The sequence below is a fragment of the Peromyscus eremicus genome, chromosome 14 (genome assembly GCF_949786415.1).
Source record: "Peromyscus eremicus chromosome 14, PerEre_H2_v1, whole genome shotgun sequence".
Lineage (NCBI taxonomy): Eukaryota > Metazoa > Chordata > Mammalia > Rodentia > Cricetidae > Peromyscus > Peromyscus eremicus.
The window spans coordinates 21,686,700-21,709,232 of NC_081430.1; the positions used below are offsets into that span (position 1 = coordinate 21,686,700).

The following is a 22,533-nucleotide window of genomic DNA, read 5'->3' on the forward strand; positions in this document are numbered from 1 at the left end:
CCTGAGCTAATATGACAAAGAACTACATTCAATCTCTATTTCCTATCTTTGATACTACAATTTGGAGGCATAGCACTAACCATTGGGAAAAACCTGGGCAAAAGGCACAGGTAACCTTTTGCAGTACTTTTCCAATTTCCTATGAGTCTATTTTTTTTCTTAATGTAAACTTCATTTCATACTAGATTATTCGCACAAAATGGGTAAGTCACTGGGAGGTGTTTTGAATTTCTGTAAGACAAACAGATGGAAGTCTTTACTGTGAAATCTAATGGCACACATGCACATACACACTTCAAAGTCTGAACACTTGATTGGAATAATTTTTCAATAGATAAATTGATATTATACAGCTATGGTGTTAGCTCTATGTATACATACTATGTATGACTAGAATGTGTGACTTCCAGAGTCACTTCCTCTGAACACTGAGTAACAACACTTAAAGGGCTGTTTGCAAAGAAGCACAGTGATTCATGCAGTGCAGTAAGAACTATGCCTACCACTAAGTGATCAGTGTTTGCTAAGAGGGTTACCACTACAGGCTAATGAGGTAACTGTTGCAAAGAAGCACAGTGATTCATGCAGTGCAGTAAGAACGATGCCTACCACCAAGTGATCAGTGTTTGCTCAGAGGGTTACCACTACAGGCTAATGAGGTAACTCAGCAGGCAGGAGTGCTAACCACCCATACCTGATGGCCCAAATTCAAATCCTGGGACCCACAAAGTGCAAAGAGAAAACCAACTTCTGATCTATATGCATGCAGGAGCACACGGGGTGGGGGGGCTGATTCTTTAAAGAGTAAAAATGTAGGGCTAGGGAATAAAGCTTTCTTTTCTTCCTTTTCTTTTTCTTTTTCTTTCTTTCTTTCTTCCTTTCTCTCTTTCTTTCTTTCTTTCTTTCTTTCTTTTTTTTTTTTTTTTGTTGTTGTTGTTTGAGACAGGGTTTCTTTGTGTAGCCCAGGCTGTCCTGGAACTCAGAGAGATCCGCCTGCCTCTGACTCCTGAGTGCTGGGATTAAAGGCGTGCACCACCACCACCGCCTGGCTGAGATGTCTTAATAAGAGAAAAAAAAAAAAAGACTACTACAACTTCTACCAGTATAATTGTGACTACTGTAAACCTTATTTGTTTTATATATGCTCATTTTTACTCAAAGGCCAAGATAAGCAGTTTCGAGTAAGACCCTCATAGCTACATCACACCAGAGCAATCCCCGATTCTCTATGAAACAGGGAACCTAAGCACCAGGGGAAGGTGGTTTCTGCTGACAGCTCCCACCTTCTCCTTTTGGCATATAACGATGGGCATTTGGTTGATGCTTTCCTGTGAATGTAAAAACATACCATAGGGATAGTAAACATGGTATTTATTACCTGTTCCCCTATAGGTCGGCTCCCTGCTCCAGAAGGAACCTGTGGTAGCTGTGAGGTGACAGCGTGGTGTGTTACATCAGAGCGGGAGCCAGCTCGACGTTGCAGGGATGGACGTCTCAGAATCTGAAATTAAAAAACACCAAAGACATAGGTTTAATGATTTGATCAACACTCTTCATTCAGTCTAGCCCAAGAAAAGTGTTACTTAAAAATCCTTCTCTTTATGGCTGGAGAGATGGCTCAGTGGTTAAGAGTACTGGCTGCTCTTCCAGAGGACCCGGGTTCAATTCCCAGCACCCGCATGGCAGCTCATACTGTGTGTAACTCCAATTTCAGGGACTCCGCCACCTTCACACAGACATACACAGAATGACTCCACAGTTGCCCTCTGCCTTATCACACATTCAAAGAAACTACTTATGTGAAAGTAATTAAGAAAGGAAGGATTCGAACCCCCTAAAACTGGTCTCAAGCCATTCCCATAAATTCTGTTATGTCTTTCTCAATGAGATATTGGTCAATTCATTACATATCTTTGTTAAAGTTAAATTATAGATTAACATCTATATATCTTATATGGCTTATCCATTCCAATTAGGCTTACAAGACGCTACATCACCTATTATAGAAGAATTAATAAACTTCCATGACCATCCTCTCATAATCATATTCTTCATTAGCTCTTTGGTGCTCTACATCATCACACTAATACTGACCACTACACTAACTCACACAAGCACAATGTATGAAGAAGAAGTAGAAACTATCTGAGCAATCCTTCCCGCTGTTACCGTAACTCTGAATGCCCTTCCCTCTCTTCAAATCCTATACATACCAATGTACATAAAATAAAATAAATTATTAAAAAAAATTATTCTCTTCATTGGCCGATGAGGTGTTTGGGTGTTTTATTTTGTCATGCATTTTACACTAGCCTTCTTCATAAGGAACACACGTAGATGTTTTTTCTTTTTTTCACAACACTAGAGACTGAACCCAGAGTCTTGTGTCTGCAAAGTAAGTACTCCACCACTGAGTTATACCTCCAGTCCTTGGAGTAGCAACTTTCCTTTGAGACAAAGTTTTATCACACAGCCCAGTCTGGCCCAGAACTTCCTATGAATCTCAGGCTGCCCTCAATCTTCCTGCTTCAACCCGAGTGATGGGACTACGGCATGTCATCTACTCTTTTTTACACTCACTATATATTTTGTGTATGTATGTGTGAGCACACATGTACGTGGAGATCAGTGGACAACTTGTGGGACTCCAGTCTCTCCCTATCTGAGTGCCAGGGATTACTGAACTCAGGTCATCAGGCTTAGTGGCAAGCGTCTTTACCCACTGAGCAGTCTTGTGGGCTCCGGGCATATGCCATCTGAGTGATGAGACATACTAAAAAGCACTTTTTAAAAGTTCTTCATTCCACTAGCTAAAAACTTTTTGTCATTTAATAATATTTTATCCCGTCTATTTTATTTTTGAGACAATTTTTTTATTCAGCCAAGACTAGCCTCAACTCCCCAAGTGCTGAGGATGACCTTGAATTTCTGATCTTCCTGTCTCTATTTCCCAAGTGCTGGGATATCAGGAGCACCACCAGGCCTGCCTTTGAGCACCCTACACCAGTGAAGGGAATGGGATTCTCTCTACCATAACCTCCTCGTATTCTTGGTCCTCCTGATGGTCATCTTCATTCTCATCATCTTCCTCATCAGGCTCAGGCAAATCCTCATCATCATCTAGCTCAGCTAACAGAGTACTGGCACGACAGCTATCAAGAAAATCTAGGAGGAAAAAAGGCAACAGCCTCATTGTCAATACAGTTAACACACAGCAACAGCGGGTATCTGCGCATCGGGGTGTGCAAACCAGAGGTAAAATTCAAAAGGCTCAAGTGTAAACACCAGTCAATGATGCCGCCTATACATCCTAACAACACACATAAGATATAATTAACAACTGAGACTAATCACAAGCATGGCAGAGAGAATGGATGAACGCAAAGTGTACGCCAGTCCATAAAATCTATGAAATGGCAACCATGTGGATGTTGTTTAAGACAAAACAAAAATAACAACCCCACCTTCATTCTCTGAATACTACAGGAAATATAATATGGTGAAAAGAGCCCACTGGAGTCATTTATTCCACCCATGAATGGCTACTGAGCATATACTATGTGCAAAGAACTGTTATATCACATATATATCATTGTAAACAAACCTAGAATGTCTAAGTCTGTAAGAAACCTACAGAAGACAGAGGATTTAATAAATAAATGAACTAACATCTATAAATATGAGCTTTTATAAAAGGCCTTATGAAGACAAACAGAATTTAAGTCAATCAAAAAGAATTAAGCTTACACCCAGCATGTTATTTAATGACAATATCTACTTAAGAATAACATCTATTTGTAATGAAAAAGTATATAGTATCTTTCACATTGTCTATATGATTTAATGCACAAGCAAGTTCAGTAATCTTAAATCTCCTTATCTTCTTCTTTTTTAGGATATATCCTCCAGTGAAGACTGGATCATGCTAGAGTGATGGTTTATAGCTGTAATGCAAGCCCTCAGTAGGTGGAAGCCGGAGAATCATGAGTTCAAAGCCAGCCTGAACTATATAATAAGATTGTCTTTCAAAAAAAAAAAAAAAAAAAAAAACAAGGACCAGCAAGAAGGTTCAGTGTGTCAAAAGTCCTTGTCACACAAGCCTGACAACCTGAGTTCAATCCTCAGAACCCATAGAAGAGGGGAAAAACTGACTCTTGGAAGTTGTCCTCTGACCTCTACACACATGTATCATATGCACATACAAAAAAATAATAAATACTTTTTAAAAGTATGTATCAAATTTACATCATCCAACATGAAGACACTAACAAGCTGTTCATTATGAGAACTAAAAACAAACAGCAGAATGAGATTAAACAAGAAAAGTTTTTTTCTAGCTGTATAAAGTGAATACAAACTCTTAATACTAGAACTAAACAAAGGTGAAAAGACATATTCCCAAAGAACATCAGATTATCTACAAGAATTTAGTAACCTGCATCTGCAGACCTTTGAGCCAAAAGTCTTTTAATCAAAATTTAGAAGAGTCATGATATTCTACTTAATTAAAAAGGTAAACATTTTTTAACACAATATTGTGAGTCAGTAGTGTCCTATTATTACTGGCAAGTCCCAGCATGACTGGCAACAGCTTTAGCATCAGTGACATTTAAAAACACGGTGTGTCTTGCAATGAATGGCATCTTAAGTTTAATGAAATATATTACCCTTAGCATGTGCGAAAGGCTTTCTTGCAATTCACAACAGCTCTCATGAACATAATACGGCTCTATAAAAAATAAACCCATTACACTTTTGTTTGGGTTTTAAGGCACATACTCTTAACTTCATATCCCGAAATCTTCTGATAGTTTAACACTCACTTCAATCATTTCCGCACATTCCTTCTGTTATTTATATGTAAGCACAATAAAAGGCTCTGAGTGCCCGGCATGGTGCTACACATCTATAACCTGAGCTCCCAGACTCTGGGTCAGGAAAGTCAAATATACAAGTCTAGCTTGAACTACACAGTGAAATTTTATCCTAAATGAAGAAAGAAACCAGAAAAGCTCTAAATTTCAAATATTTGAATATGCCACATATTCAAACTATGTCTCTCAAAGTAGAAATTTTACACTGCAATAATTTTTACATCTAATTAAAGCATTGTAAGACCAATGTTATTCACATCCCTCATGTAATCCTAAAAAGTCCATTAGTGTTAGGAGTAGAGAGAGTAACTTCATCATCTAATACTTCTAAAGACAGCCAACAGTCCGAACATTTTACGTCCTTTCACACCGGCATACCCACAGCGGCCCTTTTTTGGGGGGGTGGGGGGGTGGGGGTTAAGACGGGATTTTCTCTGTGTAGCCCTAGCTGTCCTCAAACTCAAAGAGAACCACCTGCCTGCCTCCCGAATGCTGGGATTGGACTCACAGCTTCTTAATCTTAAGACTACCATGATCAAGAGCTAAGGTGTGAGGAGCTGGAGAGCGGACTCAACAGGCAAGAGCAACTGCAAAGGACAGGAGTTCAGTCCCCAGCACCATGCTGGGCAGGGGGCAACCACCTGTACCCTAGCTTCAGGCGTTCTGACATCCTGTCTAGACTCCATGAACACCCATCTTCACATGTGCATACACACATACAAATGAAAATGAACTTTAAGGCTTAAAATTACTGTATTAACAAATGAGTAGGAAGGGACAGAGTGCCAGGAAAATAACTAACTCAATGAATAATAAGACTTTGAAGTAATAATCACCAAACTTTGCACATTTAATGGATAAAACACAAAAAATCAGAAATATGACTGTCATAAAACATATTAAATTTTTGGCTTAGAATAGAAGAGACCATATTATAGGAAAAAAAGAAAACCCATTAAAAGACGTATACATAAAGTATTTAAATGTAGCATTATATAAGCTCTTATCTTTGAAATTATCAGAAATTATTTTTCTTTAAAAGAACCAAGGGCTGAAAACACAGCTCAAGGACAGAGCGCTCGCTAGCCTGTGAGTCCTGGGACTGCTAAAGGGAAAAGGGCGGAATGATCAAGGGTGTGTGGTGCAAGCATTTCACTTCATCTCGACAGGAAAACAACTTTTCTGGAAGTAATTACTTTTTAAGGAATTATCCTGAAAAAATTCACAGTAATACAATCCTAAATTGTTTACAGGAAGAAAAAATTTGTGACTTAACTATAAAAGTATATAACTTACCATGAGGATTCCATAGAGGAATTTTTGGCAGTAATCCCAAATGTTGTAAAAACATATCCAGCAATGGGATATATTTTCAAATGTACTGAGTAAAAGATCTAACTCAAAAAGGTATAATTCCCTTTTGTGTATGCGTGTGTGTATAAATGTGTGTGTGTGTGTGTGTGTGTGTGTGTGTGTGTGTGTGTGTGTGTGACATGTACCTGATCAGGTCTGGTAAGTAGGGACTTTACTTTTTCTTTTACATTTTTCATAAGCCATAAGCATGCCTAATGCCACAAAGAGCAGCAGAGGCCAGCAGAAGGCATCCATTTCACTGCAATTCCAGATGGCTGTGAGCTGCCCTGTGGGTGCTGGGAACTGAACCCAGGTCCTCTGCAATAGCAAAAGTATTAACTGCTGAGCCATCTCTTCAGTCCCTTTTTAAAAATATTAAGAGAATTAAGAGTTTTTGTCTCTGCCTACTGTATAGAAGCCATGAAGACGAAATCTGAGAACTTTCTAAGAAAACTATAATGAATTTGAAAAAAGTCAAATGTTAGCCAAGTATCATGGCAAATAGCCTAGAATTCCAGTACTCAGGAGACAGGCAGGATTGCCCAAAATTAAAGGTTAGCAGGCTCTAACTTGCTCTACATAGCAAGTTCCAAGCTAACCAGGGATACACAGCCAAACTTTGTCTCAAACCAACAAAATTCAGCCATGCAATTATTTCCAAAAGATCCAATAATTGTATATAAGAAGTATCACTTTATAAAAATCACTCTTCTGTCACACTTCTTGCTTTACTGGTAGGTATCAAATATTTTGTTATAATGGTTATTAAACAATGGTTATTACTGACAAGAGGCAAAAGAAGACGATACATGAAAGTTCTTAGATGTGTACTTTGTTTATAATCATTTTTTTTATCATATAGTTTACAATTTTTTTTAAAAGGCTTTTACTTCTTTTTTTATTTTAGTTTTTCTATTATCAGTTTGATACAGTACAAATACTTTTCCTAATAGTGAAATGTTTCACTGAAGCTTGCCCAGTAATTGAATAAAATTTTAAAAATTCATTTTATGCGTATGATTTTTTTTTGCCTGCATGTATGTCTGTGAACCACATGCACGCAGTATCCTTGGAAGTCAGAAGAGATGTTGGGTCCCTTGGAACTGGAATTATGGATGGTTGTGAGCCACATGAGGGTGTTGGGAATAGAACCCAGGTCCTCTGTAAGGCCAACAAGTGCTCTTAACCCCTGAGCATCTATCCAGCCCCTATAATCAGATAATTTTTAATACTCCTCCACATCAGTTTTCCCATTTTCTATGAAGACATACTTATATAAAAGGTTAAAAATATCCGAGGATGGGCATGGTGATGCACACCTTTAATCCCAGCACTCAGAAGGCAGAGGCAGGTGGATTCCTTGAGTTCAAGGCCAGCCCAGTTACATAGCAAGTTCTAGACCACTACAAAGCTACAAAGTGAGACCTTACCTCAAACTCCATATCCCCAAGAATAAAACCCAAGTACGATATATATATCTATATATATATAAAGTAAGGATCCCATATCAATACATATGGACTTACCATATAAAGAATACTCAGCTTCCTGACCTGTGTCACTCTCACTAGAGGTTGACGTCAGGCTAGTGGTTAAAGTGTTACTTAAGGACTGACCCACTGATAGAACTGTTGTCGCCGTGGCCACATTGCTGCTGCTGGTGACACTGGATGTGGACATTGTCACCGTTGATGTAGTGCCAGGTGTGGTTAAATTAGGGAAACTCTGAGCACCCATAAGAGGAGAAGCTAAAAATAAAAATGAAGCAAATCAGTTAACATACGAACCTTAGAAAAAAAACAAGAAATAGTTTATTAAAGGCCAAGAAAAACATTAATAATGAAAACATTGAAAAGCAGTAACTTTGGGGACCCAACTGAAAACCAACTAAAAAACTAGTGTTTTTAAAAATACTATTATGTTCAAAATATTTAAAGCCTGGCTTTTACAAAAAGAGAAACAAGCAACAGAAATAATTTTTACTGTAATTTCTATGGGAATTCCTTTGACCCATTAATAACTTCAATTAGAATTAAACGGTCTTCAGAAGCTAAAATGAATAGGAGCGAAGTGAAAACTATACTGGTTACAGCATTACTATTTAACATAAATAGTCAGCTACTTTGTCATGTCATTTTGTTTAACCATTTATTGTAAGTACACGTTGATCTGAATTCTTAGATTCCTCAGAGCTTGACTTCAGAGTCCCAAGGGGCTGCCTCTGCTGCGGTCTGTCTACAGGGCTCCATCAGCTAAGGGCTGCAGCCGAGCACACCGGCAGGAGGCCCTGCGGGGTGGGGGCCTCGGAGCCGACGGAAGCACTAGGTCCCGTGTCCCGTCCCGTCCCTACACACACACACAAGGAGGAGCTCACTTACTTGCCGTGCTCATCACAGTCCTGCCCAGAGTGTTAGTGTTGTTGTCGCTGCTGCTCCGGCTGAGGTTCATGTTGTTGGTGGCGTTAGTCCGCGCGATGTTCGCCACTCTCCTCACAAAGCTCTCCAGGCTGGAGGTCTCTCTTGAGGACAGGTTAGGCACGCTTGCACTGGAGCTCATAGGGGCCCCGGCGGCCAACAAGGAACTCACCGACAGTCTGTTACTTGCTGAAGAGCTAAGGGGGCGCTGGGAAGCCGCTTCCTTGTTAGTTAAATCAGACACTGAGCTAACATCAGGAGAGCTAACACTGACTATGCCCATGGATATGGCGCTAGACTCCCCAGGAGCTCGGGCAGAACTATCAGGGCCTAACTTCCTGTCAGCATTTTCACTTCCCGTTTCCGCTGTTAGGGTGCTGGTGCTTGCACTGGAAGATGACCCTACTTCTGTTTGAGGGGCGTTCTCAGCAGAGGAAAGAACAACAATGGGTTCGTGGACATCAGCTCCTGAAACTATACTGTGTTCCATTACAATCTCTGATCTCCGTTCCGTTTTGGTCGAACCCAAGCTGATGTCGCTGCTACTGGCCACGCTACACACAGAACTGCTGCTTCCTTTTCTACTTGAGGAGCCTGCAGCAGCAGACGTCTTGTCTGGACAGTTGTTTTTCACCAAGCTGCTCCATGACTGCGTTGTGCCTGAAACAGTGGATGAAACAGGTTTGGGTGATGCCACTGTATCAGGGTCGTACCCTGGTGCAAGCTTGAGGTCAAATTTTCCTTCTGCGCCCATACGGTAAGAGTTTGAGCCACCAGCATCCCAGGTGACATCAATCCAGCCTGGAAAGGGACAGGAGTTTGTGAGACCCAGCAGAAAGCAGAGAGGAGCGTGTCAGACAGTAGCTCCACAATATGGGGTCGGCGATTCATCAGTGCTGTACTTCTTCATTACTAACCACTTAGGGCTCCCGACTAGAAGGAAGTTTTTGTCCTCAAATTAATTAAAACATGACCGGATGCTATTATGAGTCTATCTGAAGAGCTATACTATTTAGCAGTCATTACAAAATAATATTTAGGAAAAAGTATGCACTGTTCACAAGGTTTCCGGGATAACTCTAAAATTCTTCCTCGTATTACAATTATCTCTGGACAGCCCAAGACTAGTGATTATCTTTCATTTTGTTTTTTCTTTGTTTTTTTGAGACAGGGTTTCTCTGTGTAGGCCCTGGCTGTCCTGGAACTCACTCTACAGATCAGGCTGGCCTCGAAGATGTGCACCACCAACACCTGGCCAACTGGTAATATTTTAAAACACTATAAAAGTGATATTTGCATCTGTTCTGTTCAAAATGGGAGTAGGGAATCTTTTTTAATGGTGCTGAGGGTGGAATCCAAGGCCTGGCACATGGAGGCATCTACCACTGAGCTAAATCCCCAACCACAGGAACAATTTCTTTAAATGTGAAAGAAAAATACTGATTTCAACAAGCAAAAACTTTAAACTGTTAAATATGACTAAGTGATCCAATGTTCTTTCAGGGAAGAAGCACTAAATCACCATTAATTTCTAAGGTTGAATAAATCCTAAAATGACAGGAAAGACATTCCCAGGTCACTTATAGAAATTTTAGGTTACTCGCTCAGATAAAATACCAAGCTGCCATTTCAGATGTTCTCAAAGTTTAGTGGGTACTTCATTTTCTTATGGGTAAATTTACTAGATTTGAATAAGCACAAAAACATCTTAGAAACAATTTAAAAGCAAGATGAACTCTTTTAGAATTAATAAACTAAAGCTAGTAACAACTTAAATATTTCCAATCTATGTTTACTTCTATTTGACAATGTTAGTTTCTTTGAAAAGGATAATAAAATTCCAAAACCAAAAAAAAAGAAAAAAAAATTGCTTAGGAAGGAGGCTAATAGTGACTGCAGTCTTCCTCTACTAGGAGCTAACTACCTGGGAGAAACACACATTAAAACGTGCAAGTGCACTGAGCCAGAAGAGCTGACATAAGGTCCAGCATACCTGAGCGCCAACACACACCACACAACTGCCATACACTAAACTCACATACCTGAGCGCCAACACACGCCACACAACTGCCATACACTAAACTCAGGTTATGATGAGGCTCGGAGGAGCACTGAGCCCCCTGAAGATTATCTGTTCATGAGTTATTTGAAAGGAAAACTGACCACCCCAAATCTATAAACATTATTCCAATTTGCATTTGTATGCTGAAATAACTTTTGAAGAACCGACATTAAACTAACTCTTCTGCTACAGAGAAAAGCGTAAGAAAAGATTGAAAATATTACCCCAATATTAAATAAAGTTGAGATTTGTACTGCACTGATACCAATATATACTAAAATTTCCAAATTATATATGTTTTATATATAAATATAAAAATAATATTATATACTAATATATAATAATAATATATGTTTTACCCAGAAGGCAGGTGAACCAAACTCTCTCTGATCATGTTTGAAGCCAAAACTGAATTGTAACATTTGAAGGATCAGAAACACATGTCTTTCTTGAATTCTAAGTTCTGAAATTAAGATTCTAATTTCCTTAGGTGTTTGTTTTAGCTGACTTCATTCAGATAAAAATGAACTGCACCTCATTACACTAGCTAAACATTTCAATTTATAAGAGAGAATATGAACTCATTAACAAGAATAAGACACCTAAGAAATGATAATGTTTTAAATATGCTCTTGTTATCTCAACTATTACTGGTATTCTACATTTTATCTCACTGCAAACCTGTGTATGTTTTTAGTGTTTGCAATTAGGGTTCAATGCTATAGAAATGTGTTAAGAATTGTGTTAATTTTAAAGGAATGGAACATTTAAAACAATAAAATTGGCTATTTTAATAGTTATTTAAATTAAATGCTTCAAATCACATTAAAGTAAATACATTATAAAATCAAATGTTAACTATTCTAAGACCTATCTTCTTTTAACTTTTATTTTTAAAGACAGTCTCTAATCTAGGAACACCACCAGGCCTGGATTTGTGGGGCTAGGGATCAAACCCAGGGCTTCATGGACACTAGGCAAGCACTCTACCAACTGAGCTAAATTCCCAACTCCATAATTTTTATTATAGCTCTTTAAATATTTGGAAACAGGAATATAATCATTTTATATTTTTTAATGCTCAGTACAATTGATGAGAACCTAGTTTAAGCAAATTATCTGTTACTAAGTAAGCCTTTTAAATGTAATGAAAGAATCTGCAGGACAGCCGCGTTGGGAGTTCCCAGTAGTTTATTATTGGGGAAGACTTTGGCCAGTATCTCCAGCAGACAGGTTAAAATGAACTTCCTTGTTTTACACAGTTAGCCCACTAAAGAAGGAATTAGACTCCCTCCAGAGCTGGCCGACCAAGCACCGCTGTACTAATCTACTAAGAGACCAAGAAACAACTCCTGGTTCTCTGACCTACTCAACACTAAGATTTTTTTCTTCTACATGGCTTTAATACAGTATGAAAAAGGTACTGCCTAAATCCTGAAACTACCAAGGAAAAACACACAAAATTAAAATCAGGATTTACTGGTACCTTGAGAAGAATACACTAAGGAATAAGAGAAGAAATGTATCTTGAAGATAATTCATTTATACTAGCTTGAAACTTACTCTACACTATTAGCAAACAGATTCTAGTCAAAATCCAAGACTTTATTTTTATTTATTTATTTCTACATAAACAAGTTATTACTTTTTAGAAAGAGTCTCAACCATGAAGGTCTTTGGCCTGGAACTATTAGGCTGGCCTCAAACTCAGAGGGATCTGCTGCCTCTGCCTCCTGAGGACTGAGATCAAAGATGTATGCCACTATGGCCAGCTTTATTTTATTTTTTCTTCATTTTAATGTGAAATCCTTATTTTTATCAATTCTTCTGCCAAGGTCTGAGGTAGTCATACAATTTACAAGTTGTCCAAAGACAAAAGAGAACCTTTACCATTTACACCTGGCTTCAACACCAGGCGTGCTAACCACCCACTCACCGTTGTGCAGCTCTCCAGTGACCGTGCCTTCTCCCTGCGGGCTGCCGTCCTGATCTCGCCACTTCCAATCGAGGCCTCTGATCACGCGTGCCCCGGGAACCATGTACTTCAGGACCTGGGAGCGCACCAGGCGCCTCTGCCTTCGCAGATTTGCTTCTGCTTCTTTAGCTGCTTTGCCTAGGACGGCAGAATCAGGAGACAGAAACCAAGTCACCTTTAATAAACAGCGGTGGGAACGCAGAAAAGCCTCATGTCCGCTCCTCACCTAGCTGGTCTTCACACACTCCATTGACAGTGCCGTAGAGCTCAAACCCAGAGAGTGAGAGGTAGTGTGTCTGTCCACTGGCGTTCTTCCCCATCTGTTTAATCCTCACATGCCGCCACCCCTGCTTTTCATCCTTTGCTGGGTCAAGTGGCCAAGTTGCAGTTGATCTGTAAATGCATTAGACAGAAAGAGTTTTAATACATGATTTTAAAAACAAATCACATGAAAAATACATTGGAAGTGAGAAGGTTTTCTTACACAATAACAAACTTTAGAAAAAAGAATATACCCTTAATCATCACTTAAAATTTGATTTAAAAAAAAAAAGCCAGGCATGGTGGCACATGCCTTTAATCCCAGCACCCAGGACACAGAGGCAGGTGGATCATTTTAAGTTCAAAGCCAGCCTGATTTACAGAGTAAGTTCCAAGCCATCCAGGGCTACACAGAAAAAGCCTATCTCAGAAAACAAAATTGATTACAAAAATGGATAATAAATTAAATATGAAATTTTAAAAATACTTAATTTAATCTATAATGTCAAATGATTGGATTTGCAAAACGCAAAAGGATAGTGTTTAAAAGGAAAAGAAATACTTTTAAAAAATTTCTTTGTAAATTCTTGCCATTTTAAATGCATTAGAATTTTTTCTTTTAGAGAATTAATATTTTTTTTTTAGTGTTGATCTGAGACTTTTTTTTTTTTTTGCTTTTTTTTCTAGACAGGGTCTCTCACAGTGTAGCTTTGCGCCTTTCCTGGAACTCACTCTGTAGACCAGGCTGGCCTTGAACTCACAGAGATCCACCTGCCTCAGCCTCCCGAGCGCTGGGATTAAAGGCAAGCGCCACCACCGCCCTATTTTTTTTTTAATTTAACTTTATTTTATGTGCATTGGCGTGAGGGTGTCGGGTCCCCTGGAACTAGAGTTACAGACAGCTGACAGCTGCCACGTGGGCTCTGGGAACCAAAACCTAGGTTCTCTCAAGAGCAACCAGTGCTCTTAAATGCTGAGCCATCTCTCCAGCCCCTATTTATTTTGTGTGTATCTCTGTATGTGTGTGTATGCATGTACATGGGAGCGTGTTTGTAAGGACACTCATCTGTAGAGGTTAGAGAACAATTTTGGGGAGTTGGCTCTCTATGTCCACCATGTGGTTCTGTGGCTTAGACTCAGGTGATTAGGCTGGGCAACAAATGCCTTCACCCAAGAACCACCGTGCTGCCCCCTACTCTGATCTTTTTGACATTTTCAATACAACCAGAATTTCAAACTGACAATGCCTAAACTATGTATCAAGTGATTTGTTTTTAGAAAGAAAATTTTGTTTCAGTATTTCAAACACTAGAGCTCTCCAAAATACAATTCTAAAATAAACAAGGCTCTTTATTGAGTCCCCCAATTTGCAAAGACTCCTCAACTAACCCTGGTTCATTGAGACTGCAGTCATCAACATGGGTATACAAAGAAGTCCAGTTCTGTCCATCTTTGGATACCTGGAAAACCCAATTTCTCAGTGCAGATCTTCCATAGCCACGAGCATGACGAAGGGTATATGCTGATGGTATTACCCAGACACCCAGATCTATGGCAAACCAGGCATTCTTATCATCGTTGCTATGACAATTTAAAGCTGAATTATCACGACTCAGTATGTCTTCCAAGCGACCATATGGCAGGTTTCTTCCTTCTGATGATGTTACTACTACAAGTCCATAAGCTGCAGGGTTTACCCATTCATATGCAGTTCTACACAAAAATAAAAATTAAAAAAAGAAGACATCAACATTAAGGTAATTTGCATTAGTTCATATGAAGTCTTATAAACTGAGAACGGTGGTACACTCCTTAAGAGGATCAGGAAGTCAAGGTTGCCCTTGGCTACACAGCCAGCTCAAGGCAACCTGGGATATAATCTTAGATTTAACATATAAGATAAATTCCTTAAGTAAAAGAATGTTCAGTGAGTATCTAATAATTTTACTCTACTACCTAAAAATTTTTTAGCTGAAATGAAATAACTTACTTTGCATTTGTCCCAATCCAGTAAATGATTCCATTTTCATCAAAATCATGCTGGTGTCGAAATACAAAATTTTGGCCTTCTCTTAATTTTCGAACAAAAACGAACGAGGATCGGTCAAAATCATACCACTGCTTTGCTACCTAAATCAGAGTAAACACAGAAGACTATCACCTTGAAAACTCTATTGAAAAGAACAGTAAGCCACCCTTTCCAACCTTTTCAAAGTCAACCGTGTTATAACATGATATTTTTAAAATAATCACCTAGCCAAATGTTAAACACTTGAAGGCCATACAAAAAAATAAAGTATTCCAGTCCAAGAGCTCCACTACAGGTGACAGGGTTCGCAATGCTGGAGAACCGTACCCAGGGCTCTTTCCATGTGCTAGACGAGCACCGTCCCTGAGCCAACAGCAAGCCAGAGTACTGTCATATACTATGACACCATTATGGTATACAAAATACCTTCTATTCTCACTGCTCTTGAAATACCTTTAAAGTTGTATGATATTCAAATTAAGAAGTAGTGGTCATAATTACTTCTCTATTAAAAATAAAAAATTAGGTGCGGTAACTCACATCTGTAATTGTATTACCTTTTTTTTTAGTTTTTTTAGTTTTTCAGTTTTTTAGTTTTTTAGTTTTTGAGACAGGGTTTCTCTGTAGCTTTGGAGCCTGTCCTGGAACTCACTCTGTAGCCCAGGCCTGCATCTGCCTCCCCAGTGCTGGGATTAAAGGCATGCGCCACCACCGCCAGGCTCTTGTTTTTTGTTGTTGTTGTTTTGTATCAGTTTTTTAAATACAAAATTTTAACATAGGAAGGATGGTCCACTTCTGCAACCCCAATATGTGGAAGTTGAAGCAGGAGGATCAAAAGGTTCAAAGTCAACTCAGCTTCATAATTAGCAAGTTCAAGGGCAGCCTGGGCTACATGAGACTGACTTAAACAAATAAACAAAAAACAACCGTAAAAATAAATATTTTCTTAGTTGAAGAGGAGATTGTGTCCTCCTCTAAGAGGCTATACCTTTACTGAATGGTATTAAGATTTTGTGGGGCTGGAGAGATGGCTCAGAGGTTAAGAGCACTGACTGTTCTTCCAAAGGTCCCGAGTTCAGTTCCCAGCAACCACATGGTGGCTCACAATCATCTGTAACGAGATCTGGTGCCCTCTTCTGGCCTGCAGGCATGCAGGCAGAACACTGTATACATAATAAATAAATCTTTGTAAAAAAAAAAAAAAAAAAAAAGATTTTGTGAACTACTTCAATATCAGATGAACTTTAATAAACATCTTTATGTTCAAGATACCTTGAGACTGTTTTCCAAACGTTTCTAAAACGTTTCTAAAACCAGAATTACTGGGCGCAATTACATTACCCTAACTCTGGGATACATCTCCTTGACGGCCCCTCCCACACAGCAGCTCACCATTTTCAGCAGGTACTGCTCCAGAGACTCAACTGTGGCTAAGGGCTCCATCTTCAGCATTCTGCCAGTCCGGTCTATCAGGGCAGTCTCTCCAGGTGCACGTTCCAGACGAAAGCGTAGTCTTCTCGTAAGTATCTGCACGGAAACAAACGATCAACATCCGTCAGAAAATGCTGTTCCTGTTGGATCTGTAACAACGACTGCTTCACAAACATGAACACGAACAAATGAGATTATTAAAGTATAGTCGTAATGGGAGGAGGAAGCCAGGTGTGCTGGCACAGCTGCAGTACCAGCAGCAGCTGGAAAATGACGCAGGAGAATTGCCACGAGTCTGAGGTCAGACTGGGTGACCTGTAAAACCTGGCCTCAAACAAATGAAAAATAACCCAAGGAATTAGTTCAATAAATGTTTCTACATGGCTTGTAAAAAGTGATTATCAAGGAGAAAAGCTACCTTACTAGAATTTCCAAACTTCAAATATACACAGTACATTCACAGAGCCAGGTGTGGTGGTGCCCACCTTTAATTCCAGCACTCAGGAGGCAGAGGCAGGCGGATCTCTGAGTTTGAAGCCAGTCAGGTCTATATAATGAGTTCGAGGACAGCCAGGGCTACATGGTAAAACCCTGCCGCTCCCAATAAAACAAAACTAAATGAAATATATAGCCTATAATCATAAATTACAGTTAAGTTTAAGTAGCTAATGAACTTATTCCTTTGCAGCCACAACATATATGATCTGAGGCTAATGAATCTTTCATAAAGTACACATCTATTTACTTATTTATTATTTGTGTGTGTGTGAGTGCACACTTTGCACAAGTGGAAATCAAGAGGATAATCCATAGGAGTCCACCTCTCTCTCCACCACATGGGTTCTAGAAATCAAACACAGGTCATCAAGCTTGGCAGCAAGCACTCACTAGCTGTAAGAGTTAGGTTTTTGTTTTATTTATTTTTTAATTTATTCTATGTGTCTTTTACATCATGTATGTTGATCTCATTCATTTCTCTGTCCCTTCTCATCTGCCCTGCCCCCTTACCCCACCCCCATTAAAACAAAATCTAAGAGAGAAAAAGGAGAAAGAATTAAAAATCGTGTCACGGAAGCTGCAGTGTGACACAGTGATCTCATGCTGTAGACACCTTTGTCCAAAATCTTTACTTGCAAGTGTTCGTAGCAAAGAGTCATTGATCTGGTTGGAGGCCTCTGGTTTCTGCTGCACTATGGATACTGGGTCCTCACTAGGACTCTTCCTGGTATCCTGTTCTTGCCCTGTGTTGTGGAGATCCTGCAGCTTTGGGTCTATGGGTCGGCTTCCTTCACATGACCCAGCAGGTCACAGATAGGGTGGATAGATGTTGGGGTGGGCCAAGTCATAAGCCTGGGTTTGAGCCTGGGCAGCTGTGGGATTGGTCCTCCAGATGAGAAATGGGACAGCTCTCCCACGTTCACAACTTCGGGGCTGGATCACCCATACTTGTGCTAATAAGGTTGGCTCTCCCACTCTTATGACCACTGGGCCAGCTCTCCCACCTGCTCCAGGCATTGATGGGGGGGGGGGGGAGGCCCGCTATTCTTTTTAAATGTTCTTATTACATTTACTTATTTATCTGGGGGGTGGGGCATGTGGCAGTCAGAAAACAACCTGTGGGAATCAGTTCTCCTTTTACCATGTGGGTCCTTGGGAATTAACTCAGGTTTCCAGACTTGGTGGCAGATGCCTTTACCTACTGAGCCATCTCTCAAGCCCAAAAAGTTTTAAATGTCAGCTTGGGAGAATTTAGAATCAGCTGAGAGGAGAGCCTCCATTGAGATGTCTAGATGAGTTTGGCCTATAGACATGCTCACAGGGGATTGTCTGATGTAAAAAGATCCAGCCCAGTTGGGGCAGCACCATCTCCAGAGTGAAGAAAGCTCTGGAGGAGCAATCAAGCAGCATTGGTGCGTTTTCCTCTCTCTGCTGTGACTATGATGTTATGTGACCAGCTATCCCAAGCGCCTGCTTCTGACACTTACTCACAATGGTGGACTGTAATCTGGATTGCAGTCAATTCTCCTCTTCCTGCCCTACATTGCTTTCATCAGTTAATCAGGACATTTTATCAGAGCAACAGAAGAAACTAGGATACCAGCCTCCAATAAACTTAAAAATGCAAGGTAATTTTTCACCAATTTCAGCTAGCTTCATTTCTGCATAATCTTAAATCCTACAGAAGCACTGGTTACTTGTGCATTTGGCACATTTCTGCTCTTTCTTCTCTGGGTTTTACACAAACTTCTGAAAGGAAAAAATGCACAGGTACCCGGTAGAGTGCTTGCCCTGGGTTCAACCCCAGCAACACAGAAACCCAGCACGGTGGCTCACACCTGTCATCCCAGTACTTGATAGGCAGAGGCAGTTCAAGGCCAAACCTGGTCTACAGAGCTAGTTCTAGGACAGCCAGGACTACACAGAGAAACTTTGTCTTGAGAAAACCAAAAAAATGAAACCCACATGATTAATAAGAATAGCAAAGGCTTTTGAGGGCTCTAACCAATGATAAAGAAAGATATGAGAAAGTTGAACATGGTGACATCTATAATCCAAGCATTTGAAGACGAAGACAGGAGGAACAAACACTCAGGGGTCTCTATCCAGTCCTCACCCTAAATCAAAGGAAACTTATTTTTGCAGTGGACAGAGGTTAATACCAAGAACCACAAGTGATCCAGTACAGAGAATACGAGACTACAGAACGCTTGTCCCCAATAAGACATCTGTTATCACTCCAGCCAAGGCTCAGGATACACTGAGGAAGCGGCAAGAAGAACCATAAAAGACCCCTGTGGATACGGCAGGCAGCTGCATGAACTGTCAACAATTGTGGTTGTTCCATAACACCTGAAATGGGGAGCTCACAAGACCCCACTCCTGGATGGGAAACTACCCGTCAACGACTACGCCGGGAGAGGTCAGTTTCTCCTTGGGGTAAGGCAGCTGATGTGCATGCTGCCCGTGCTACAGAGGACAGCTCTACACCCGCACGCACGCACGCACGCACGCACGCACGCACGCACGCACGCACGCAGGTAAACCTGCAACTCTCAGGAGGTTTACAGCTGTATCTGTATATGACATGAAGGTGGGGAGATACAGGAGGAGTTGTACGGTTAGGCGAAGAGGAGGCATTTGATCAAATAAAATGAATCAATGTATAAAGGGAAAAATTAATAAAATGCTTTTTAAAGAATTTAATTTGAGCAGAACAGTGGTGGTGGCGGTGGCGGCACTTAATCCCAGCATTTAGGAGGCAGCGCTGAGTTCAAGGTCAGCCTGGTCTACAGAGTGAGTTCCAGGACAGCGAGAGATGTTACACAGAGAACCCTGTCTCGGAAACAAAACAAGACAGAGCAACACAACAAAAAGAGTTTAACTTGAACACATGGGGTTGGGAGGAGTTCAAGGTCATTCTCAACTACATAGTGAGTTTGGAGACATTGTAGAAAACATACAACCCAGTCTCTAATTTAAAAAAGGAAAACACACCTCCACGTTTAAATACTTTCATTTTTCTGTATCTCAACACAGACATCAACGAAGTGACCTGATAAGACTACAGTTTGAATGTTCATGTAACTAAGTAGAACCTGGAAGGTGATGGGTGAAGTGGATACAGCAGCCCTAGGAAATTAGACTAGAAAATAGAAACGAGGGTGAACACAGCGACTCATGCCTGTAATGCCAGTACTAGACAGGCAAGAGGCAAGTGGCGCTCTCTGAGCTCCAGGCCAGCCAGGACCAGACAGTGAAAATCCTTATCAAAAAAAAAAAGAAAAGCACTGGAACACACAATTAGAGGAAACCTCTTATTGAATCTACTGATGCAGTTATATACAATGTCCAGCCTGCAAAACTGTATTAACTGTCTGCTCCTTGGATCTTGGTATTTTTTTTCCTGGTAGCAGACTAGACTCAATTCATAATTTTAGGACCTTCTAAATTGATTTTATCAAGTTAAAGAAAGTATCTTTTCTTGCTTATGGTCTATAAAATAATAGCTTATTACTTATAACATTTATCAAATGTAATATAATTTATAGCACAGTAATATGATCAAACAAAAATAGATTTGAAATAACACATACAAGAGTCATTTAAAAGGTTAATTAAAAAAAAATCAAATGGGCCAGGTGGTGGTCCACACGCCTTTAATCCCAGAACTCTGGAGGCAGAAGCAGGTGGATCTCTGTGAGTTCAAGGCCAACCTGGTCTACAGAGTGAGTTCCAGAACAACCTGGGCTGTTATACAGAGAAACCCCATCTGGGGGGTGGGGGAGGGTGGGGTGAGGGGGATATAAAAAAACAAAATACAAAATACTCAAACAGGCTAGAGAGACAGTTCAACAGCTAAAAGCACTTGCTGCTCTTAAAGAAGACTCAGGTTCTGTTCCCAACACCCACAGGGTAGTTCACAACCATCTGTAACTCTAGTTCCAGGGGATTCAATGCCCTCTTCTGGTCTACTCTGATACTGCATGCATGTAGTGCATTTACATGAAGGCAAAACATTCATACACATGAATCTTTCTTTAAAAAAATCAAATGGTGGGGGCTGGAGAGATGGCTCAGCGGTTAAGAGCACTGGCTGCTCTTCCAGAGGGGCCCAGGTTCAATTCCCAGCACCCACATGGCAGCTCACAACTGTCTCTTAACTCCAGTTCCAGGGATCCAGACATACATGCGAGCAAAATACCCATACACATAAAATGATAAAATTAAAAAAAAAAAAAAAAAAAAATCAAATGGTGCCGGGTGGTGGTGGCGCACACCTTTAATCCCAGCACTCGGGAGGCAGAGCTAGGCGGATCTCTGTAAGTTCGAGGCCAGCCTGGACTACAGAGCGAAAATTTTCTTAATCCAATAGAAAAGGAAGCGTATTTTTAAATCGTATTTTTAAAATAAAAGTAAAGCATATCACTGTTCCTAAATGTACTCCGTTATAAAGGGCTATGTTTTTCTCAGTTACCTGGAGGTTATATGTGGATCCTGGTGTATCATACAAATGGAGAGGTAGTCGTTCAATTGATTCTAGCACAGCTATTAACTTTCGAATTAATGCAACTGCTGGTCTACTGTGAAGACAAAAGTAAGAACTTCTATGTAATTGCATGCAAATATTCATGTAAAAGTCTCAATTATCAATTTCACATAACCCTCTGCTTTCTCCAGGAGTGCAGAGACGGGTGAATTAGACAAGTCTCTTTCTTACAGTTATTTGTTTGTGTGAGCAATAAAGAGGTCACACAAGGACTTGCAGTAGTCCTTGCAGCCGCCACGATGACAAACAGCCTGTGAAGATGCCGGTAAGCCATGAGCCACGAGCCACGTGGCAAGGTATAAATTTATAGAAATGGATTAATTTAAGCTATAAGAACAGTTAGCAAGAAGCCTGCCATGGCCATACAGTTTGAAAGCAACATAAGTCTCTGTGTTTACTTGGTCGGGTCTGAGCGGCTGTGGGACTGGCAGGTGAGAGAGATTTGCCCTGACTGTGGGCCAGGCAGGAAAACTCTAGCTACAAATGGTGTCCAACGTGGTGGCAAGAGCTTCCACCTAAAAACTGAGATAAAAGATTCTAAAATGGAGCTAAAAACAGCTTCCTAATTATCTCTCTCAAATGAGCGGCAGCTGCCGCTTTGAGCTACTGGTGGGTTCCTAGCGTGCGTGCTCGACCTGCCGTATGGCGGGAATGAGGCCTTTGCAAGTGGCACATTAAGCTCCGTGGTGGATTTAGCCTTTGTTAGTACAAAACAAAAAAAAGATGTTTCTGGGCTACACACTGCCTGGCTAAAAGCATAGACACCCCCCCACCCCCACCACCACCAGCACCACCACCACCACCCCACCCCCTCCCACCCCCACCCCCGCGATAGCTTCCAGAGCTGGTGGAAAACGAACCACCGCCATGTTGGGAAGCTGAGGTGGGCAGAGCCAGCAGCCACAGCTGCTGCAGTTTAAAGCAACAGATTCACAATAAGACAGATTCAGATGTAATAGTTTACAATGTGTGTGAAATATATGTAAGCTTGAAAGAGACAAAAAAGGTGATATATACAGTTATATAAACAAATACATAGTTTTAAAAAATAAAGTCTTTAAAGAGACAGTAAAATTAATATAAAAAA

At 40.4% G+C, this 22,533-nt stretch overlaps 1 protein-coding gene across 4 annotated transcripts in view; it reads right to left on the bottom strand.

Annotated features, from left to right (window-relative positions):
- Hectd1 (HECT domain E3 ubiquitin protein ligase 1) overlaps window positions 1–22,533 on the bottom strand; it is a 93,547-nt gene that overhangs the window by 19,468 nt on the left and 51,546 nt on the right. Inside the window, exons 19-28 of one of the 4 annotated variants that reach the window (XM_059279944.1) lie at window positions 21,375–21,480; window positions 16,361–16,495; window positions 14,930–15,069; window positions 14,329–14,652; window positions 12,905–13,071; window positions 12,640–12,816; window positions 8,606–9,301; window positions 7,754–7,975; window positions 3,038–3,165; window positions 1,379–1,501 (exon numbers count right to left, since the gene is read on the bottom strand). In XM_059279944.1, the coding sequence (XP_059135927.1) occupies window positions 1,379–1,501; window positions 3,038–3,165; window positions 7,754–7,975; window positions 8,606–9,301; window positions 12,640–12,816; window positions 12,905–13,071; window positions 14,329–14,652; window positions 14,930–15,069; window positions 16,361–16,495; window positions 21,375–21,480 (2,218 nt within the window). Of the gene's footprint in view, window positions 1–1,378; window positions 1,502–3,031; window positions 3,166–7,753; window positions 7,976–8,605; window positions 9,443–12,639; window positions 12,817–12,904; window positions 13,072–14,328; window positions 14,653–14,929; window positions 15,070–16,360; window positions 16,496–21,374; window positions 21,481–22,533 lie in introns of all 4 variants that reach the window. The other 3 variants (XM_059279943.1, XM_059279941.1, XM_059279940.1) reach the window with 3 other exon arrangements.